The sequence below is a fragment of the Pararge aegeria genome, chromosome 22, assembly GCF_905163445.1.
Source record: "Pararge aegeria chromosome 22, ilParAegt1.1, whole genome shotgun sequence".
Taxonomy (NCBI): domain Eukaryota; kingdom Metazoa; phylum Arthropoda; class Insecta; order Lepidoptera; family Nymphalidae; genus Pararge; species Pararge aegeria.
The window spans coordinates 13,470,199-13,492,034 of record NC_053201.1 but is presented as its reverse complement, the minus strand read 5'-3'; the positions used below and the strand labels follow the sequence as shown (position 1 = coordinate 13,492,034).

General features: G+C 38.6%; 2 protein-coding genes across 2 annotated transcripts in view; one reads left to right on the top strand and one right to left on the bottom strand.

Annotated features, from left to right (window-relative positions):
- Positions 1 to 247: 247 nt before the first annotated feature.
- LOC120633663 (probable 39S ribosomal protein L45, mitochondrial) lies at positions 248 to 8,908 on the top strand. The gene is made up of 6 exons (XM_039903966.1): positions 248 to 427; positions 2,330 to 2,570; positions 3,998 to 4,216; positions 5,314 to 5,483; positions 7,939 to 8,144; positions 8,760 to 8,908. The coding sequence occupies exons 1-6, from the start codon at positions 404 to 406 to the stop codon at positions 8,845 to 8,847; spliced, it is 948 nt and encodes a 315-aa protein (XP_039759900.1). The 5' UTR covers positions 248 to 403; the 3' UTR covers positions 8,848 to 8,908.
- Positions 8,909 to 14,127: 5,219 nt separating this feature from the next.
- LOC120633993 (regulator of G-protein signaling loco) overlaps positions 14,128 to 21,836 on the bottom strand; it is a 128,416-nt gene continuing 120,707 nt past the window's right edge. The window contains exons 8-13 of the mRNA XM_039904431.1: positions 21,317 to 21,469; positions 18,106 to 18,309; positions 16,847 to 17,092; positions 15,438 to 15,602; positions 14,843 to 14,957; positions 14,128 to 14,234 (exon numbers count right to left, since the gene is read on the bottom strand). Of these exons, the coding sequence (XP_039760365.1) occupies positions 14,128 to 14,234; positions 14,843 to 14,957; positions 15,438 to 15,602; positions 16,847 to 17,092; positions 18,106 to 18,309; positions 21,317 to 21,469 (990 nt within the window). The remainder of the gene's footprint in view (positions 14,235 to 14,842; positions 14,958 to 15,437; positions 15,603 to 16,846; positions 17,093 to 18,105; positions 18,310 to 21,316; positions 21,470 to 21,836) is intronic.

Sequence of the window (21,836 nt, the reverse complement as noted above, 5' to 3'; positions counted from 1 at the left end):
GTCCACTTCTGGGAATAAGTCTAATATAGGCATTTTCGCTCGCTACCGTTTTGTGCCTGTAAAAGGTTTGTCCATTAAATTATAAAACAAGATTGCATATAAACCCTTGAAAAGCAAAACTATCAATCTAGCTGGTTGGTCGAGAAGTTAAACATAAAGGTTAAGTGTAGTACTTAGCCGAAAGGAAAGGATTGATATTTTTCGCCCCTCACATTAAAGAGTGATCTGACACTGACAAGTGACATCAAGAAAAAAAACATTGGAATTTTGAGGTTATGTTATAATATTGTAAACAATTAAGCCTATAAGGTGTCGTTTGTTAAATTAAAACGCTCTTTACTTTATTAAATCCATGTTAAGTAAATTGAAAATAATATAAATACCCAAAGAAACATTTTAAAGCATGGCAAACACTGTATTGACTAAGGTAAGTTTCATATACTAAGAATAGCGACTGTGCAGAAATTTTAACGGTCCATGTATCATTATGACTGGTGTCCATTTGTGGTTTTTTATATTTTTTCTATCCTCCTTTTTTATTCACACAAGTTGGCCCTTTTTTTTATATTGACTTGACTGCAATCTCATATGCTGCTAAGTGATGATGTTGTCTAAGATGGTAGTGGCCTAAACTTTTAAGGGTCATCATCATATCAACCCATTACCGGCCCACTACAGGGCACGGGTCTCCTCCCACAACGAGAAGGGGTTGAGGCCACCACGCTGGCCCAGTGAGGATAGGTGGAGTCCACACAAATTTGAAAAAATTATGTAGAACTCTCAGGCATGCACGTTTCCTCACGATGTTTTCCTTCACCGTTGAAGCAAGTGTTTAATTATCTAAACATATTTAACTAAGAAAAGTTAGAGGTGTGTGCTGGGATTCAAACTCGGCACCCTAAAAGTGAAGTTGAGCTCCTACCCACTGGGCTATCACCCCTTCTAAGGGTATGTCAGTTATATTCCCATACCCCTAATTGGTTTCTGCACAACATCATACCGAAACACTTAATAGCTTAGCAGCATGTCTTTGTCGGCAGCGTGGTAACTAGCCATGGCCCAATTCAGATCAAACGAAAGAAGACCACAGCTGTCCCCACTTTTATATGGTGAGAGCTGTGGTTGTCTTTAAGGTAATCAAACAAATTGACATTGGTCACTCTGCTACCGTTATATGTCCAATTAGCAGTCTTCTGCCAGGGAAATCAAGTGCTGTTTCACATTCCATTTTTTATTGTATGGAAAAGTTACTAGGTACAGATAAATCTAGTTGTTACTGTGTCATTATAGCACAAATTGTAAAACTAACAGTTAATATGTTATATTATTTTTTAACTATTTATTGTTATTTTGACTTTTGCATTGCAATTCGTTAAGTCAATTAAATGCTAAGAGTAAATTATATACATGCGACAATAATATACATGTGCCGTTACGTTAAAATATGAATTCAATTAATGTACAAAATAAAATGTTGATTATTTCTGCAAATTGTATGAAACTCAAGTCCTGGATTGCCATGTTTAATGGGACTGGGTTACCATTCCAACACCTTGGTACCCCAACAACCATCAGTCGTTCAAGCTACATTTATAAATAAAAATTATTGAGAACTGTACAGAGGCAACCGCATCTAAGCAAATTGACTTTACGTTATGCCCTGTGGTCTACACTTCAACCTGAAGATTGCTCGTAGCAGCAGGCAAGAACTATAAACACATAGAAACTTAAAAAGGTTTTCTTGAGCAGAATCAGCTTCTCCCCATGTTATCCCCATGGCACCCTCTTAGAACAAAGATGTGCTGGTAGGACCAAATTAGTAATGCAAACCAAGATTAGGGCTATTTGTATAACTGCTATACCTCTAACAGGTAAGGGCACATTCTCGACGGCCGACTGGCGTAGTGGACAGTGATCCTGCTTTCTGAGTCCATAGGACATGGGTTCGATTCCCACAACTGGAAAATATTTATGTGATGAACATGAATGTTTTTCAGTGTCTGGGTGTTCATCTGTATATTATAAGTATTTATGTTTATTATTTATAGAAATATTCATCAGTCATCTTAGTACCCATAACACAAGCTACGCTTACTTTGGGGCTAGATGGCGATGTGTGTATTGTCGTAGTATATTTATTTATTATAATTTATTAATTATTATTCTTAGACTGCATCTTCCCTTTCCTTCAGATTAAACGACAGTAAAGGGTTAACTTGTAGTGAAATAAAACAGGGTTATTTCTACCATGCAAATGCCTTTGCAGCTGTTACCCATATGCTTTGTGGATATGTCATAAAAAGCCGAAATAATAGTAACTTCTTTGCAGCTTCATCCACTATGGAGACCACCACAACTAATCTGTCTGCCCTCTCGTACAACCACAACAAAACATTTTGATCCAAAATTCAGGACACACAGAGCTAAGAAATATCAGAAAATTGAATTGCCCGATATGAATGAAGATGAGAACAAATTCTCTGAGCAGAAAATGAGGCAGAAAATGAAAGAGAGAGGCATCTTGCCTCCCAGACCATGGATGGAGCGTCCGTTTTATATTGGAGCTACCGGTATGTATAAGAGTCTTAATTGTATAAGTTTCTCTAGCTAAACATGGAAAGCTTATAGTAATATCAGCGGTGAATAAGTCTGACAATGTAATTTTTATTTAATGCAATTACATGTACAAACTGGTTCACCGCAGAGAACACAGAGCGTGGCCACTATAATTCTAATTTTGAGGGAGATTGCCTATTCAAACTCTAGTTTTAGTTTTAACTCATCAAAGTTATATTCAGTTTTTCATAAATGGTGCGGTAACCACAAATCCAAACATCCTCAGAAACATAATCAAATTAGTAGGATACCATTTCCTACCATATCAATCAATCAATCAATCAATAGTCTATAACAGTCCATTGTTGGACTAAAGGTCTCCAAGTGGAGGGTTTACCCATAATCACAATGCTGGACAGATTGCTTGGTAATTGTAGTAGCACAAATTCAAATTCAAAATTTCTTTATTCATGTAGGCCTATCACAGCCACTTATGAAGCTTTCATACATATATGTTTACATAATTGTAAGGTGATGGTGATAACTTCGTTCGCTAACTTAAACCTAAAGCTACGAGGGTTCCAAACGCGCCCCGGTCTAAGAAAAGCCCACAACAAAGTTAGCCGGCTAAAATTTTTTATTGTTATCACCATCTCTATCACTAATTAATTAATTAATTTAATGCTATGAAGTTAATAATAATAATAATCATTTATTTGCAAGAACATTTGTACAATGTTGATGTTGGTAAACAATATAGTTAGTTTAGAGAGCATAACATTCTATTAAAAAATATAAAAAGACACAAAACACTTGATAAAATTAAAAATGACAGTAAATAAATAAATGAATAACCAAATCGAAATAAATGTTCCATAATCTATATTTAAAATTATTTAGTTTATAATGAATATTCTTTTACATCATAATAACATTTTTCGAGAAGCATTTTGCTTAATTTATTCTTAAACATATTAAGATTCATGTTTTCGAAATCGGTTGGTAGTTTATTATATATTTTTACAGCCATACTGCAAGCACATTTCATGTATGTACTATTGCATCGTTTTGCAGTACAGAGCTTGTTGGGATATCTGACGACTTTATACATATTATATTCACAATTTCTTATGAAATAATTTGGATATCTTTTAACAAATGTACACATATCTCTTATATACATACTAGGCAGTGGTAGAATACCTAATTTCCTAAAAAGAGGTTTACAACTTTCTAATGGCACTACGTTGCAAATAGCCTGTATGCATTTCTTCTGAAGTAAGAGCAATTCACACCCAAGCTTTTTTATCGTTTAAGTAATCCTTAGGATTGTAATAGGATTTTTTCTGTAATCTCACATTTTACACAGATGCTAGGGGAGCGGTACTGACAAATGACAACTGTATCCTGATCTGCCACCCCACATTTTTTTTTTTTTAAGGTGGTATCTTCGAACCCTACGTACCCCCAGAAGGTGACGGCAAGGCGTCCTTAGTCTCCACATCTCGCGCAAAACAAACAGTGCAGCTGCTGGAGAAGAAATCTAAATCCATGTTGGCCATACGGAAAGTGAAATCATTTGATGAGGATTTTGACACGAAAGAGTTTTGCCAGCAGGCCCAAAACATCTATATTAAGGCCCACGAGAGTTTAGTCAATGGTATGTATTATTAACTTGTCTTTGGTGCAGTGCATGATTAACTACGGATTACGAGGTTCTGGCTTCAAATCCAGGGTTGGACCAATAAAGGATTTCGGTACCAGCCTGGATTTTGGGAGTTGGCGGTGTCAGCCCCCGTGCCTCAGAGAGCACGTCAAGCTGTGGGTCCCGGGACCTCTCACTTAATTGTGGTAATAGTTGTTAAAGCTCACCAATATGCATACAAGCAGTGTGGTGGGTTCATGCCCTAATACCGTCTCTTCTATAAGAGATGAGGCACAGGCCTCAGCAAAGGGACGTTAATATTACTAGCAGTTGCCCGCGGCTTCTTTCACTTTTGATTTTACTTACCATACATTTTTCGGGGGTAAGAATTAGCCATTGTGTTAATCCAGAGTATAATTTATCTACGTACCCATTTTCAGTCAGTTCAGAAGTTATTGTGTGAAAGATTACATTCATCTAATATTTAAAAGTTTCATAATTAAGTTCAAAGTTTGCTGACAATTTTAATGTATTCGTATGATTTATTAGCGGCTACTTAATTGGTGTATGTGATTGTGACCTTCCGAACCGGTGGTAGAGTCACTACACACAGACAGACTTGACGTTTTAAAAGTGCTTATATTAGGCCTACTTGAAATAAATGAATTTTGAATTTTGAATTTTGATATTATATTGAATTATTCATCAGTCATCTTAGTACCCATAACACAAGCTACGCTTACTTAGACTGCATCATCACTTACCATCAGGTCAAATTGCAGTCAGACTTATTTGTAGTGTAAAAAAAAACGATCATTAGTTCAAGCGGGTGAAACCGCTGGGAATAGTTAGTTTCCTGATAAAAAATTGTCTAGCATCCGGCTCCGCTTTTATCTCTCACAAGATAGAAAAATGAATTTTAAAATGTAAATTGTTGATATTGGAAAAGAGCAACTGCTGAGTTTCTTGCCAGCTTCTTCTCGGTAGAATCTGCCTTCCGAACCGGTGGTAGAATCACTACACACACAGACTTGACGTTTCAAAAGTGCTTATATTATGCCTACCGGAATCAAATGAATTTTGAATTTTGAACCTTGTGTCAATCGAAACAGGTGACCTCCAAGCGTTAAGGACGTATGTCACAGAGAAAGCATACCCCGAGTTCAAGCACAACACTAAGTTGAAAACCATCCGGTGGAAGTTTCTGGAGTCTTTAGAGCCCCCGCGAGTTGTTCACGCGAGGTGTACAGATGTTATTAGCAAAGAAAATATTTTTGGTCAGGTATGAATAAAAAAATACTATTGTCTAGTTAGAACATTAAAATACTTTTACTTTAATAATTGACGCACTGAGAATGGTCTTACTCTCTGTTTACAGCCTTGTGACGTCATAAGACTGTAAGCAATGCTGTATTGCTATAATGAGAAACTACTTTACTAGAGGGTCACAACGTAGTCCCGGAGAAATTTATAAATAGTTTTCAAACAATTGTATCCCCTGAACCTTTAAAAATAGATTTTACAAGAGACACTGCAGTTTACTATAGTCGGAAAAATGTAATAGGCCCGTTTTCACATTTGTGCAAGACCATAGAATGTAACTTGGAACGAAACTGAAAGAAACAAAAAAATAAAAATCAATTACATACAGTGTTTTAATAAATACGTAAATGTTTTTGGGACGTTAAATAATATGAAAGAATATATCGCGAGTATTCTTTTTGCGCTTACTTCATAGTAGCATGCAATTTATAATTGTTGCGAAACGTTCCGAAAACAGTTACGTTCTCAGTCTTTTTTTTTATACTAGAGCTGTAACCATTTTTTTACTGAATATCGAAATTAAATATTGTGTAGTTATCTTTACTGCAAAGAATGAGCTTGGTTCTCAAAATGGGTTCTAAATAATGAGTCTGAGATGATGTATCTGACCAAGCGGCACATGACTGAAGCGTCCCCGCTCGCACTGCTCAGTTTATCGTTCCTCATCTTTTAAAGTTGACTGTGCGCTCGTTTAAGTTTGATATATATTGTTTACTATTACGTTTACTATGGCTCTTCTATTTTGGACATTAATTTAAACATAGTGATTTGACTTGATTTTTGTGTTTGTTGTTATATAGTACTAACTCTGTTTCAACATGTTGAAAAGTGGACGTATAATCAACAGCCAGTCACGCGTATTGGTTGTGAAGTTAAAGGAATACTTTGAACGAACGAACACTTTAAAATACATAATAATATCTATCAAGTACTGATACAAACTTGAATTGATTTATCGTGAGTATCGAGTACAGAGTCTCATGGTTACATAACTAGTTACGTCGCGATGACAGATGTCAAAACGGGCCTATTACATTTTTACGACTATATCAGTTTTAAATTTTTACATTCATGAGACCACTAAATGGCGCGTTTTGGCGCCATTTTTATTATTGAAATAGCATTTTTTATACTCTATTGTATTGCTTTAAGCGATGATAATAAGACCCCATGATCCAGAAGATTTTTTTATTTTATTTGGAAAACAAACAGCTATAAATAAATTGTTACAATGGATAAACTTAATTATAGATCTTACACAAGCCAATAAAGTTTTCACTATTAATTAAAATTATCATAATGATACGGGAGTTTGGTTTAATTATATATAACTTATACTAAGTAGTACTAGTTACAATAAGTTAATAACGCAAAAAAGATTGCTCATTTACAAAAAGTTGATCTAATCAAAAAAAAACACACACATTCAAGTGCATTTTTTTGATTTTATGTAGTTTTAGAATTTATCCCATTTTATATAGTATATATTAGTATTATCTAATAGTTTATGTGTAGCTATTTGCCGCACCATCCCGTTTACTTAGATTTCTTATCGCCAAAGGTTTCCTGGGAGAGATCGCTTTAGCGATAAGACCGTCTTTGCACGCCATTTTTTTTTATGTTCTATTTTACTGGTCTTTTGTTTCTTTTTCTGTACTATTAATGTACAATAAAGTTTAACAAACAATACATAGTGTGAATATTTATGATTTTACATGTATTTAGGGTGTTAATTATAGTGCATGTAAAATTATCGAATGTTTTAAAATTCTTGTTATAACAAGAAAATCCATTTGGGTTTTCTTGTCTTTTTTTTATCTGTGCACCAACCACCTTATAGTTCATCTTTGTTATCCCTACCTTTAGTGGAATCCTGGAAGAGATCAGTACCAGTGATAAGGCCGCCCTTACGCCCTATGTTAGTTCATAAGTTCATTTGACGGCCGATTGGCGCAGTGGGCAGCGACCCTGCTTTCTGAGCCAAGGCTGTGGGTTCGATTCCCACATCTGGACAATGTTTGTGTGACGAACATGGATGTTTTTCAGTGTCTGGGTGTTTATCTATAAATTATAAGTATATTATTCATATAATTATTCATCAGTTATCTTAGTACCCATAACACAAGCTATGCTTACTTTGGGGCTAGATGGCGATGTGTGTATTGTCGTAGTACATTTATTTATTATTTATTTTTTAATAAGTTACTAGCTGACCCCAGCGCCATCTGTCGGGCTGATTTGTGAATCTAAACAATCCAGGGCGCCACCCAAACGCATACCGAAAAATTCATTCATATCGGTCCAGCCGTCTAGGAGGAGTTCAGTGACATACACACGCACACAAGAATTATATATATAAAGATTTGGTTGAGTGTTATAATAATCCCAACCCCTAATGCGCTGATCGCGCGCAGATCACGGTGCGGTTCCACTCGCGCCAGCAGCTGGCCGTGTACGACCGCTTCGGGCGGCTCCTACACGGCAGCGAGATCCTCGCCAAGGACGTGCTGGAGTACGTGGTGTTCGAGAAGCACCTGTCCAACCTGTACGGCGCGTGGCGCGTGCACGACAAGATCATCCCCGACTGGGCGCCGCCCAAGGAGCCCTCGCGGCTCACCAGGTGGGTGAAAACTTGAACCTTATCACATCATCATCATAATCTCCCGACTGGGCGCCGCCCAAAGACCCTTTGCAGCTCACCAGACGACGTCCTCGTCGTCGTCGTCGTCGTCGTCGTCGTCGTCGTCGTCGTCGTCGTCGTCGTCGTCGTCGTCGTCGTCGTCGTCGTCGTCGTCGCTGTTTTCTTCATCTCTGTCGTCAACGTCGTTGCTGTCTTTATCATTGTCTTCGTCATCGCCTGCGTCGTCGTCGTCGTCGTCGTCGCTGTTTTCTTCATCTCTGTCGTCAACGTCGTTGCTGTCTTTATCATTGTCTTCATCATCGCCTGCGTCGTCGTCGTCGTCGTCGTCGTCGTCGTCGTCGACATCATCTCTAGTGTTTAATATGAGGAAGGGATTTTGAGCTTAGCTTTCACGGATATCCAACACAGAGAGCCAGGCTTTAATGAAATATTATCGCATGCTAGGAATAGAACGTTTAACTTGCGTTCCAGGTTTACGCCATTTCTTTACATTCGCATTCGATCTTTCTATCTATTATATGCTAATCCTAAGGTTGCCTTTTGTATTCCACGCCTATCCGTATGTTACTATTGTTCCTTTATTTCTCTGTGCAGGGTGAAGCCGGACCCCGAGCCAGTGAAGGTCGAAGAAGAGGTCGGAGAAGCCCAGAAAGATGAACAGCCTGCGATAGCCGATAAATAATTTGTTTTATTTGTATGTAAAATTGTATTTGTAGTCTTTAATATAGTAGTCCCACAAATTACAGCAGTTTTATTGTCACATTTCCTTTTTTGAATAAAAATATAAAACCTAAGGTTTTCAATTCGGTTTTGTATTATTCTATAATTGTAACTTCATAACTGTCATTCATTTTAGTTAAACATAAGTTAATTTATTTGAGAGGATTTAATTTTGTATTAGTCGTTCGGGAAACTTCGTGCCACCTTTTCGTCAAAAATCCCTCAGTGCCTGTTGCCAGTGATGACCTATGGCTCTGAAACATGGTCGTTAACTATGGGCCTCATAAGACGGCTTAGAGTCACTCAGCGGGCGATGGAGAGAGCTATGCTCGGAGTATCTCTACGCGATCGAATCAGAAATGTGGAGATTCGTAGAAGAACCGAAGTTACCGACATAGCTCAACGAGTCGCGAAGCTTAAGTGGCAATGGGCTGGGCACATAGTTCGGAGAAAGGATGGACGTTGGGGTCCCAAGGTGCTGGAATGGCAGCCCCGTACTGGTAAGCGCAGCGTTGGTCGACCCCCAACGAGGTGGACAGACGACATTAAGCGCGTCGCAGGTAGCCGTTGGATCCAAGCGGCTCAGAATCGTGGAACTTGGAACTCCCTACAAAAGACCTATGTCCAGCAGTGGACGTCTATCGATTGATGTGATGATGATGATGACTATTTAGTACATACATATGAATATCTACATACTAATACATAAACCAGACTACACAAATAAAAAAATACACCAGGTGTGATACCATCAGGTGTGATACCATCAGGTGTGATACCATCAGGTGTGATTGCAGTCAAGCACTTGTCTATACAGGATAATTTTGAAACCACAGCGGCTTTTTTTTTTGTTGGTATCGGTAATGGAACATATTTCCACAAATTTCATATTTTTTTTTTACCATGTCCGAGCTTAAAATAAGCAAATCATGGCTACTCGTAATAGTTATCTACCTAAATAAATAATAGCTCACTACCATCTTAGGCTGTATCATCACTTTCCACCAGGTGAGATTGCAGTCATGGGCTAACTTGTAGTGGTTTATTCAAATTCAAATTAAAAAATCATTTATTTCAAGTAGGCCTACTTTATAAGCATTTTTGAAACGTGAAGTATGTATGTTTGTAGTGACTCTACCACCGGTTCGGAAAGCAGATTCTACCGAGAAGAGCCGGCAAGAAACTCAGTAGTTGCTCTTTTCCAACATCAACATTTACAATCATTTTTCTACCTTGCGGGAGATGAGAGCGAGGCTGGCTGCTTCCAATCTACCTTGTCATTGAGGAATTCATCAAATGTATAGTAACCTCGCTGTTTTAGATGTGTTTGTACACATTTTTTAAATGTATGTGTTATGTTTAAAAAAAATACATCGTAATGTGTGGCATGCATGTAATGATATGAAAGTAATGGGTTTTTCAATTTTAATTGTTTAAGTTATTATTATGCTTTATTTTATGGAATTACCGCTGCGACGATAGGACCGAGTGCGAGAACGTTGTTCGCCTGTTAACTGCTGAGAGCTATTGTAGGGTGCCCATAATTATATTTTCCGGGGACTTATCTTTTGTAACCGTTAATTTCTGTATCGTTAAGTAAAACATAAAAATAACAAAATATGTTCATAAATTTGGTTCATGTATGACTTATTAAAATATGCGCACTGAAAAAAAAAATATCCTGCATTAAAAAAAAACAAAACAGTGGCACTTTGTACAATGTTCCTTGCACGTCCAGCGCAGTGTTGCTCTGTTTACTATCAGATGGGAATAACTCTAAATCTGAATCTCCTATGAAACTCCTACTGCAATAATTTAAACATTAGAAGAGTAAGAATAAACTTACAGTGCAATATACTAAGTTACATAAAATTCATAATTCGTTTAAAGGAAATTGCATACAATTCTACAATAAACTACCAATTGACATCTTGGAGATGTCACTTAAAAAGTTCAAAGTTTGTATTAAACGTAAGCTTATAGAAAAGTCCTATTATAGTGTAAAGGACTACGTAATCGATAAAAAAGCTTGGGTGTGAATTATTGCTTTAACCAGGTTGCTCTTCTTATAATTTAAAATGACAGTGTGAGATGTTGATAATAAAAAAAAAACACCCGGCTAAGTTTGTTGTGGGCTTCTTCTTGGACCAGGACGCGTTTGGAACCCTCGAAGCTTTAGTTTTAAGTTTACGAATGTGGTTATCGCCATCATCTCACTACCGTGTAATTCTTATGTACGCATCAAAAGTGCCACCTATGAGTGCCTACTTGAATAAAGATATTTTTGAATTTGACTTTGACTTTTTAAAAAACAAAAGAACATTGCCCAGAAGGTAGTTTTTAACTTTTAATTGAAATAAAACATAATACGTTATATAAGTTTTTATTTCATATAACCAAATAGTTCTGAGCATCAATGCGTTTACACTGATATTTATATTACAATAAATTATATTTTACATACACTTCATATTAATATAGTTGCCTTCATACTCAGTATGATATCTAACCAAATCATTACATCCACATACAGACACTTAAATTAACAACCAAAGTAAAATTACTTTGTTTAATTATCTGAAGTGACAATGCAATCTATTACCTATACTCCACTTTTTCTAACCTTTCATTTATTAAAAACAATCTTTTCATAACTTTAAAAAATATGTATAACGTACACAGTATTTACTTTGTTTCTTTAATTTTTTTGAACAAAATTAATTTGTTTTTTATTATTTGTATAACACATTTTACACAAAAAAATTACGAAAAGATTATTAGCGTCTAAAAGACATGTAAGAAAAATTTGGATATGACTTTACGTTAGAAACTGTCTACGAGATTCAGTGCCTATGACATCAACTCGGTTAGCAACTGAGATTATAAATTTACAATGCATAATTGATAACAACTTAACATAGGTTTCTATCGTAATTTCATAAACCCCGAAATACAAAATAGGTGTCCTAAACAGGTAATGCAGTTATTTTACCCCTAAATGTTTGTTTGAGGGTGGTTTTTATTATGGCGATTGTATAGATTTTCGTCATCGGTCATATATACTCTATTTTTTCTTTCCTAACTCTGTACCTATTAATGTCATGCAAAAAATTTGTAAGACCGTTTTTCACAATCTGCAATCATATGAGTTCAGTATAGGTATTATATAGGTATTAACTGACCATCGATTTTCCAACCCAAATCAGAATCTTCGTAAATGCGTAAAATGAAACCACAACTTTAAACACCCACCCAGAGGCCCTAGGCCACCTGAAAGCAATGGCATATGTGTAGAATGAATGACTGTTATTAAACCTATACATAACATAATACTCTATAATTACAATAATAAAAGATCTGTGTGCATATATTAATATTTGCAAATGGCTATCTAATACATTAATATAAAAATATCTAGAAACATTTCAATACAATTTTTTACAAAAATTACATATTTAAATACGCACCTGCGATTTTACCTTATAACACTTAAACTCTATTACAATCAACTATTGACTTGACGGATGTGAGATTTGTATCTCGTAAGGTATTACCAGTATTCGCAGTGTTAGCGTACAAACGTATGTTTGTTACGACATTACATCAAAAATCTTTGAATTGATCTGTTTTTCTCTACTGTTACATGTATGTTTACCACATATATACCTTCCACTTAAATATCTGTATCTGAAAACCATATTTAAAATCCGTTGCGTAGTTTAAAAGCTCTAAGAGCGATCTAAAAGCGAGAGCTACTTTTATCTATTAATTTCTCGCTACGTTAATCTTTCTTCTCTCTCATATGAAGGAAACCAAACGTGACCTTGAAATTTTACTCGTCGATAAAGTTATCGCAACGGTATAAAGTGTCACTACAAAAATAGTGTAGTTCCGCGTCTGACCAATGAGCTGTCCGTAAATCATAAAGCTGAGAAATCTGACCAATGAAATGACTAAAATTAATAACCTGACCATAAATTGTAAAGCTATTCAATGACTTATATTTTTATGATTTTATAATAATATAAAGTAAAAAATCGGTAGGGACTATTTACATAAAGTAAAATATTTATAAGCTTTTCTATATTATTTTTATACTAATTGTACTGAAGCGATTTATACTGTTTGATAAAGTGTATTTCAATATGTTCTTATTTAATTTGTACATAAAAAAACTGCATTGGAGCAGCTTGGAGGGTCTAAGCTATAAATTCCCTCCCTTATGAGATACAATTGTCTATTTCCACCGCACCAACGAGGCTACACGTGGGCTTAAAAGTTTGACTCGTAATAGATAATAATACAGTTTACTCACTGGATAAAGTTTTAATACTAACAGATTTAGTGAGACTATTTACAAATGAATGAGATTTCTTTAGCAGTAATATAAATAGAATATACCTCCTGTTGTGGTGAGAAATTTCTTAACGAACATTTGGAATGGGGCGAAGTTAAAAACATATAATTAATATGATTCTATTTTTTAATATATCTTCATTGTGCCAATTGCAAATGTGCATGACGCAATCAGTATTTCCAGTACTGAAAAAATACTTTGTGCCTCGTTTTTTAATGTGTGACTCCCTCGATCTCAGCAAAATTTTATCATAGAAGACCTTTGTGTGCGTTTATACCGCAATATTTCATATTGGAAGAACTGTGCGTCGATTGTAATTGCAATATTTCATATAAGAATTGTGCGTCGCTTATAACCGCATTATTTTGTGTTGGAATAAATGTGCGTCGCATGGAACTGCAATATTTCATATTGGAAAATCTGTGTGTGCGTCGATCATAAACGCATAATATCATACTAGCAGATCTGTGCGTCTATTATAACTGCATAATTTTATATTGGAAGAACTATACGTCGCTTTAGCCGCAGTATTCCATATTAAAAGATCTATGCGTCGATTATGAACGTATAATATCATAATAGCAGATCTGTGCGTTGATTGTAACCGCATAATTTCATATAATAACAACTTTTTACGTCGCTATAACCGCAATATTTTATATTGGTAGATCTGTGCTTCAATTATAACGATGATTTCATATTAGAAACTCTATGCTTTACTAACAACTGCAACATTCCACATTGTGGACTGTGCGTCCATTATAACCGCAACGTTATCATACGTCCTCGAATACGACATCTATTATGCGCTTGCGTAAGCGACGGCTGTCTTTGCGAGCGATACTGTGTCTTAATGCCATGTCCATAAGGCTCACAATGGTTTTTTCAGACGACGGTGGGCGCAGATCGTTGAGGCGGTTTGGGGGGGAGTGGTGGGGGGGTCCGCGGCTGCAGCCTTTGTCTTTGCGTTTCACGCAGGTTATCTAGGAAATCTGTAACAAAGTTTTTCTATAAATACTTTTGAAACTTATATGTCTTACGTGTCTACGGCACTTTTAGGGTTCTAGCTGAAATTAGCTCTGCATGCTTTTTTTGCTTGACAGGGTATGTAGCCCAATATTGAGCTGGAACCATTTACTAGGTTGTGCCACAAGACAAGCGTCTCCTAGCGTTTCTGTTATTTGAGCATTTCAGATTAGTGTTCAAATAATGAAATCCCAAGGTGGTATCTAGTTGCATAAAGTTAATCTGTTATGTGTGCCATAGTTTATTATTTGTGTACATTACATGCAAAATATGGGCCTACTTGAAAAAAGATATTTTTGACTTTGACTTTTTGAAATATGACATATACGAGAGTTGACGGCGATAACTAAATTCGTCAACTTAAAGCTACGAGGTTTCTAAACGTGCCCTGGTCTAGGAAGAAGCCCAAGACAACATACATAGCCGTTTGTTTTTTTTTGTTGTCACCATCTCACATTACCATTTAAGAAGCGACCTGGTTAGAGTAATAATTTACACCCAAGCTTTTTTATCGTTGGTTTAGTCCTTAATACAATAATAGTACTGTATTACGCATTACAAGTGTGGTACTGACCTGGTGGGTGGTGATGCAACGGGTGCCCGGGGCGGAGTGCCGCTCGCACGCGGGCGCTTTGCCCCCCGTCGGCGGAAATACTGGAAGTGCTGGACACACTGCTTCGACTGGTGCTCTGGGTAACAAACAACCTTTATAATCAAACTCGACCAATAACACTAAGTTAGTGTTTCTATCCTCTTTGCCAAAATCTTATACTAATATATAAAGCTGTAGAGTTTGTTTTTTTGTTTACTTGAACGCGATGATTTCAAGAAATAATAGGCCGATTTGAAAAATTCTTTCAGTGATGGATAGCCCATTTATCGAGGAACGTTAAAGGCTATATATATATATTATCACGCTAAAATCAATAGGAGCAAAGCACCAATGATGAATGTTTCAAAAACGGGTTTTTTTTTTCGTTTGAGAGCTTCCGCTGCGTAAACGGTTAAAGTATCGATAAAATGATGTATGACAAAGTTGTTCTCCTTTGAAAGTTCTATAAGTCCGAGACAGCATATGTCTATCTTTAAATGTAGACTTCTACGCGGACGAAGTCGCGGGGGACCGCCAGGTGTGGGTGTTTGTGTTGAAGTATGCATGAACCCTCTACCTGCGCGTCGTCGTTATTGTCGTCGTGTATCCTCAAGGCCACATCGCTCAGCGAGTCGGTGTCGTCGTCTCGCTCCCTCGCCTCGGGAGTGACGAGCACGGCGGACGGCGGCACGCCGGCCGCGTTCGACACTTCCACTATTTGAATGCGAGCACCGTCCAACTCCTGAAGCAATTTAAACATGGAAATCGTTAAGATCGAACACAAATATTTCGATAATCAAATAGGCCCATAGATCGTACATTACATAAAAAAAGGTAATTTAATTATTTAAAACACTATCTACTAACTAAAGCTGAGCTGGCATCTTTTTTCTTAGTGGTGCCACACATAACCTACGTGGTGTCGTTGGTGTTGCTATGAGTGGTGCAATTAAAATTGTTTTTTTACAACACTCGAACGCTCGACATTGCTTTATTACGCTTAGGGTAGTACTACTAGCTGCGGCTGAAGCCAACCAATTTTATTCGTAGAGGTAGGTGGTTTATTAATAAAAATATATAGGACTGAATAGGCTGTACGGTCTACGGTGTACGGTTGCCTGTCCTTGAGCCATAAGGGGACATGAAAAAACATCATATATTGTATGGAAATGCGCGATTAAAAAACAAATTAAACCTTCTCACCACAGCCCGTCGAGAGGGAAAGGCTACGCTTACGTTTTTCAGCGTCTGATATTGTAAGTATTTATTTACGTTGTAAATAAAAATATTCATCAGTTATCTGCTACACGAGCTTAGTTAGATGGCGTCGCGTGTATCTCCGTAGAGAAAAAAAATTGGTTGTCTGTAAAGTCGGCTTACTGACGATATTTGAACGTGACAACGTCGTAAGAAAATACTGAGGGAATGGTTGCATTTTTCAAAAGAAAATTTTAATTTTATTTGTTTGATATATATTATCGTTGCTATAAACAATTGACACCACATTCACTTTTCACTGCACTTCACATCCTTGCCGAAAACATGTCAATGTATTATTGTATAGAAGCTGTCCACGCGGACGCATCGCTCACTCAAGTAGGAGAGAGACAGATAAATAAATAAATAAATAAATAAATAAAGTAAGCGTAGCTTGTGTTATGGGTACTAAGATGACTGATGAATATTTTTATGAATTATATATACATAAATACTTAGAAAATACATATAAACACCCAGACACTGAAAAACACTTAATGCTCATCACACAAACATTTTCCAGCTGTGGGAATCGAACCCACGGCCTTGGACTCAGAAAGCAGGGTCGAACGCGGAGGCCGACTGTGCCTCGTTGTCGCTCGTTCCGCGCTCTCGCTTGCACTTCAAGCCTTGAATGGAACGCCTCGGAGCGAGGTAACGCCGCATGCGTCATCTTTTTTCGTGCGTGCAGCCGGCTCCATCGAATGATAAGACGTTGTCAGGGCTCACCTGCACGAGCGTGTCGGGGTGCAGCGGCGTGGCGCCGAGCAGCGCCGTGTGGTGCGCGCTGCGCGGCGGGCAGTAGCGCTGCAGCACGGGGCGCAGCACGTGGCGCAGGCGGCGCGCGGGCCGGCAGCGCACGGCCACGGCGCGCCCCGCCACCTGCACGCGCACCACGCAGCGCCGCTCCACCGCCGCGCAGCGCCCGCCCAGCGCCGTGGACGCCAGCCCCGCGTCCACCGCGCGCGACGAGCCCTGCCACACAGTGAACAAGAAACTAGAGGGCGCCACAAAGATCCTGCAACACGCTAACGGAGTGTTCACGAAAATTGACTATATATACAACTTCCGAAGATAAATATTCGGACCCGCAACAAGTGGGAGACTTCGGACTTCCCGGTTTCGTCGAGCTCTTGGGCGAGCTTGGGTGGGGCGAGCGCGAATGCTCGCCATGAGAAGACTCATGGCGAGCATTCGCGCTCGCCCCACTCCCCCGGTGACGCCGTAGCAACCCCTCAGGTGCTTATCGGCAAGTGTCCATCCGAAAATCGAATAATAATTATTCGGACCTGCAGAACAAGTTTGCAGCGCAATGGCCGCGGACAGTCCGTGGTTCGTGCGCAACGCAGATCTCCACCGAGACCTCGATATTCCCACCATAGACCAAGTACACCATAGACAAGTTATTATCAAAGACCTTCTCTGAAAACGCAGTCCGACACCCCAACCCCCTAGTGGTCCAGGCGTCCATTTCTACCCCCATCCCCGACCTTGAACATAAGCGGCGGCGTCCGAAGATGTCCTTGACGACCCTGACGATTAAATAACTACCGACAATGTGTCCCAACAACACACAAACACAAAGCCAACACAGCGTCTTCACCGGCTTCGAAGAAGAGGCCCCCGATTTCTGACGTTATCCGGACGTGGACGGACTAAACAATAATTAGTCCAAAAGTCCACCAACTTCGATTAACGTAGGTACGCGTCGCGTAGCTTAGGTACAATGCGCGTGTCTATCTTTTATCTTCAATGGGAAGTTCTTGCGATATTTTATCTTAGAATGATTTGAATTCATTTGTATGGAAAATAAAAACATTTCTTTTGTTTTGATATTTAGAGGATTAGAGATTGGTGATTCCTTAAGGAATATATCTATGCATCCTTCAATATTATTTCGTAAGTCATTAATGTGTTTGTTTCTTTATCGTGGCGATACAACGGTTCTACAGGATTCGTTCCTGATTGGAAGTCAGTGGAAAGCTTACCTGATTGGTGTCCTTGACAATGACATCGTAGGTGGTGCACACCAGGTTGCGCCGCTGCAACAGGCGGTCCACCAGGCGGCGCACGGTCACGTCGGGCGACACACCCACCACCGAGGTTGCACCGTCGGGCAACACCACGCGACACAGAGCCGCGTTACCCGACCACAGACACTGTCCGTTCGCTGTCTGACTCGACTTCACCGCCTGCGAACAAGCGACAATTTTTTTTTATAAACTAGACTGATAAAACGTGCAAAAAAATGTTAAATTATGGTGAAAAATCGACAAATACTTTTCTCCCTTCTGCCAAAGAAATTGTGCTGAATGTCGGGATGTAAAGTATCATAGGATATTTTACTTATCCTACCTCTTGGTATGAACTAAAATCGTGCCAAGTATCATTTAAATTCATTCAGTAGTTTTTGCGTGATGCGCGGCCAAGAAACAGACAGACAGCCAAAAATGGAAAAATACATTCAGTAACTCTAGTAGTAGTAACTCTAGTAGTTACTGAATGTATTTTTACGATGGTAGCGAGATTTATGTTTATTAAGGTATGATAGAACTGACACGCAGTTGTTTTGCAAATGCCCTATAAAATAAGATAAAAAATTGAACAAGTTAGAAAACACCCGAGTTTTATCCGCATCTTCTGTATCTGTTACAAACACAGTCTAAAAATGGAATACGTAATGTAGGTTTTACAAATATTTAATTTTAATTGTTTCGTAGAATGCTCGTTTAATTCATACGTTTAAATACTACTTAATTTTTACTGACTCACAATATTTGAACAACGGAAATAGGCTTTAGGTACATATCTTACGAGATTTTATCGTCAATGTAAATAAGGAATACGTAGAAAATTTTATAGTAATGTTTAAATTAATGTAAACCACGTTTTGTTCTTGTTATAAATGGAATCGAGTTATTTTCACAAGTTGCTCTGTTAATATGATAAAGTCGGCAAACAGTGCCGGAGTAGGTGTGGCCAATTCAACATTATGAAATACTATTTCATTCTTAAGGTGACCTGGTCGAATCATCATCAGAAAAAATATATTGTGTTATGTCATCATGATCATCATTAACATCAACCTAATAACGTCCCGTGCCCACTACAGGGAACGGGACCCCTCTCATTATGAGAAGGCTTTAAGCCATAGTCTACCACGCTAGCCAAGTGCGAATCGTTAGACTTCACACACCTTTGCGAATATTATGGAGAACTCTCATGTTTTCCGTTTCCTTACTATGTTCTCCTTTACCGTTAAAGCAAGTAATATTTCATTGCTTAAATTAAAAAAAATATGCGCTCGCTGATAATGTTGATGCTTGGTGCGTTCCAATTCAGGTGGTTAGAGACGTCTTCCAAAGCAATGTTAAATGTCTTTGGGGAGATGAAATCTCCCTGTCGCACTCCCCGCTGCATTTGCATTGATCTCGTAGACCTCGTATGTATATGAAATGACATGGTGGCTTTTTCGTACATTATCATTATAATCATCACCATCACCAGCATCATCATCATCATCAGCCCGAAAAACATCCACTGTTGGACCTAGGCCTTTCCGGGAGCTCGTCGACACACACAGTCCTCTAATCGTGCCGCTTCCAGCTACCATTTTAAGTTCATCGGTCCAACGGGCTGGCTGTCGTCCCACACTGCACCCTTTCAAAAACGTCTGCTCCAACGGCCACCGGTTCTACCCGACCTGCCCAGTGCCACTTCAGCCTGCTTCAGTTTCCACCGAATCAAATCCTTAAGCAGTGTCCGGTTATACTTTACAGTTTTCTGTGTAATCTGCCGCAGCTTATGAAGCGGTGATAGCCCAGTGGGTAGGAGCTCGACTTCACTTTCGGGGGGGGGTGAGTTCGAATCCCAGCTCGCGCCCCTAACTTTTCTGCGTTTTAGGTAATTAAAATATCACTTGCTTCAACGGTGAAGGAACCCATCGTGAGGAAACCTGCATGGCCATAACCCCTTCTCATTGTGGGAAAAGACCCGTGCCGTGTAGTGGGACGGTGGGTTGATATGATGATGACGATGCTTAGATTTTGCACGCCAGGTATGGCAATACACTAAAATAATTTTTTTTTAAACTTTAACACGTTGTATTTTGCAAATAAAGATATTCTATTCTAAAACATGATGGAATAATCTTTCAACTACAAGTTAGGCCATAACTGCAATCTCAACTGATTGTAAAAGGTTGATGCAGTCTAAGCTGGTATTGGGCTAACCTGCTATGGGGTATGACAGTTATATTAAACTCCTACACCTGGTCTCTATGCGACATCGTACCGGATCGCTAATTCGCTTTGCACGTCTTTGTCGATAAGGTCGTAATAAATAATAAATAATAAATAAATATCGCCATCTAGCCCGAAAGTAAGCGTAGCTTGTATTATGAGTACTAAGATTATTGACGAATATTTTTTTAAATAATATACATAAATACTTATAATATACATATAAACACCCAGAAACTGAAATATATTCATGTTAATCACACAAACATTTTCCAGTTGTGGTAATCGAACCCACGGCCTTGAACTCAGAAGGCAGGGTCGTTGCCCACTGCGTCAATCGGCCGATCTAGTTCAAATTTAGCGCAGATATGATGAAGCAGTTCTGCGACTTGTGGAGTTAATGATAAAAATAAATCAACATATTTGTTATTCTTAGTTTAGGAACCGAGTGAGAGGCGTTGTCGTCTCAGCAAATATTTGATTTCCTTATCGAGATTTTCCATTAACCGACCACGTGTCGAGCCGTTTACGCTTAGCAGTTTTAGTGTCTTGCACGCTCGGGGATAATGTGAAACATGTTGAACGATCATAATGACTCGTCATAACAGGTGTTTATCGAAGAACATATTGCGTGTCTGTTTAATTTTTATTGTCTATACTCTATTATATTTTCTTATGGCGTTTTACATTTTGTTACAACTTAATTATTATTAAATTTTAAAAGAAACCGACTACTATATACGCCCATGAACTAAAAAGCAAAAAAAAAATAAAAAATTGATACTTTGGGTTACATTATTTTCGATATTTTAATAACTGTTGGACCGATTTCGTCAAAATTTAAATGGGACCATCTGGAAAGTATGCCCTTTAAAACAAAAAAATTGTGCACAAAAAATTTGCGCTTGTAGTGCAATTAATGAGAAAAAAAAAATTAAATCCATTGCTTTCCACTCACTTCGTTTTCTTCAGCGGCGGAGATGGCGGAGTTGGCGGAGTTGGCGTAATTGGCTGAGTTTGTGCGGTCCCGGGAAGCGGCGCGGGCCTTCCACGGCAACAGAGACGCGCCGCTGCGCCGCCTGTCGGACGCGTTGGACGCCGACTTCTTCAACTGTAACACATCAGACAGATATTACTTTATCCGTCGACGAGCTTCTATCTCATCATCATCAGCCATCACCATTTTCAATTCAAGCAATTGACGTCCACTGCTGGACATAGGTCTTTCGTAGGGAGTTCCACAATCCACGGTCCTGGGCCGCTTGTCTCCAGCGGCTCCCAGCGACTCGCCTGATGTCATCTGCCCATATCGTTGGGGGCCGACCTAAGCTGCGTTTACCGGTGCGGGGTCGCTGTTCCAGCACCTTAAGACCCCAATCGTCCATCGGTTCTCCGAGCTTTGTGCCCCGCTAATTGCCACTTCATCTTCGCGAGACGCTACGTTGGTAACTCTAGTTCTTCTACGGATCTCCTTATTT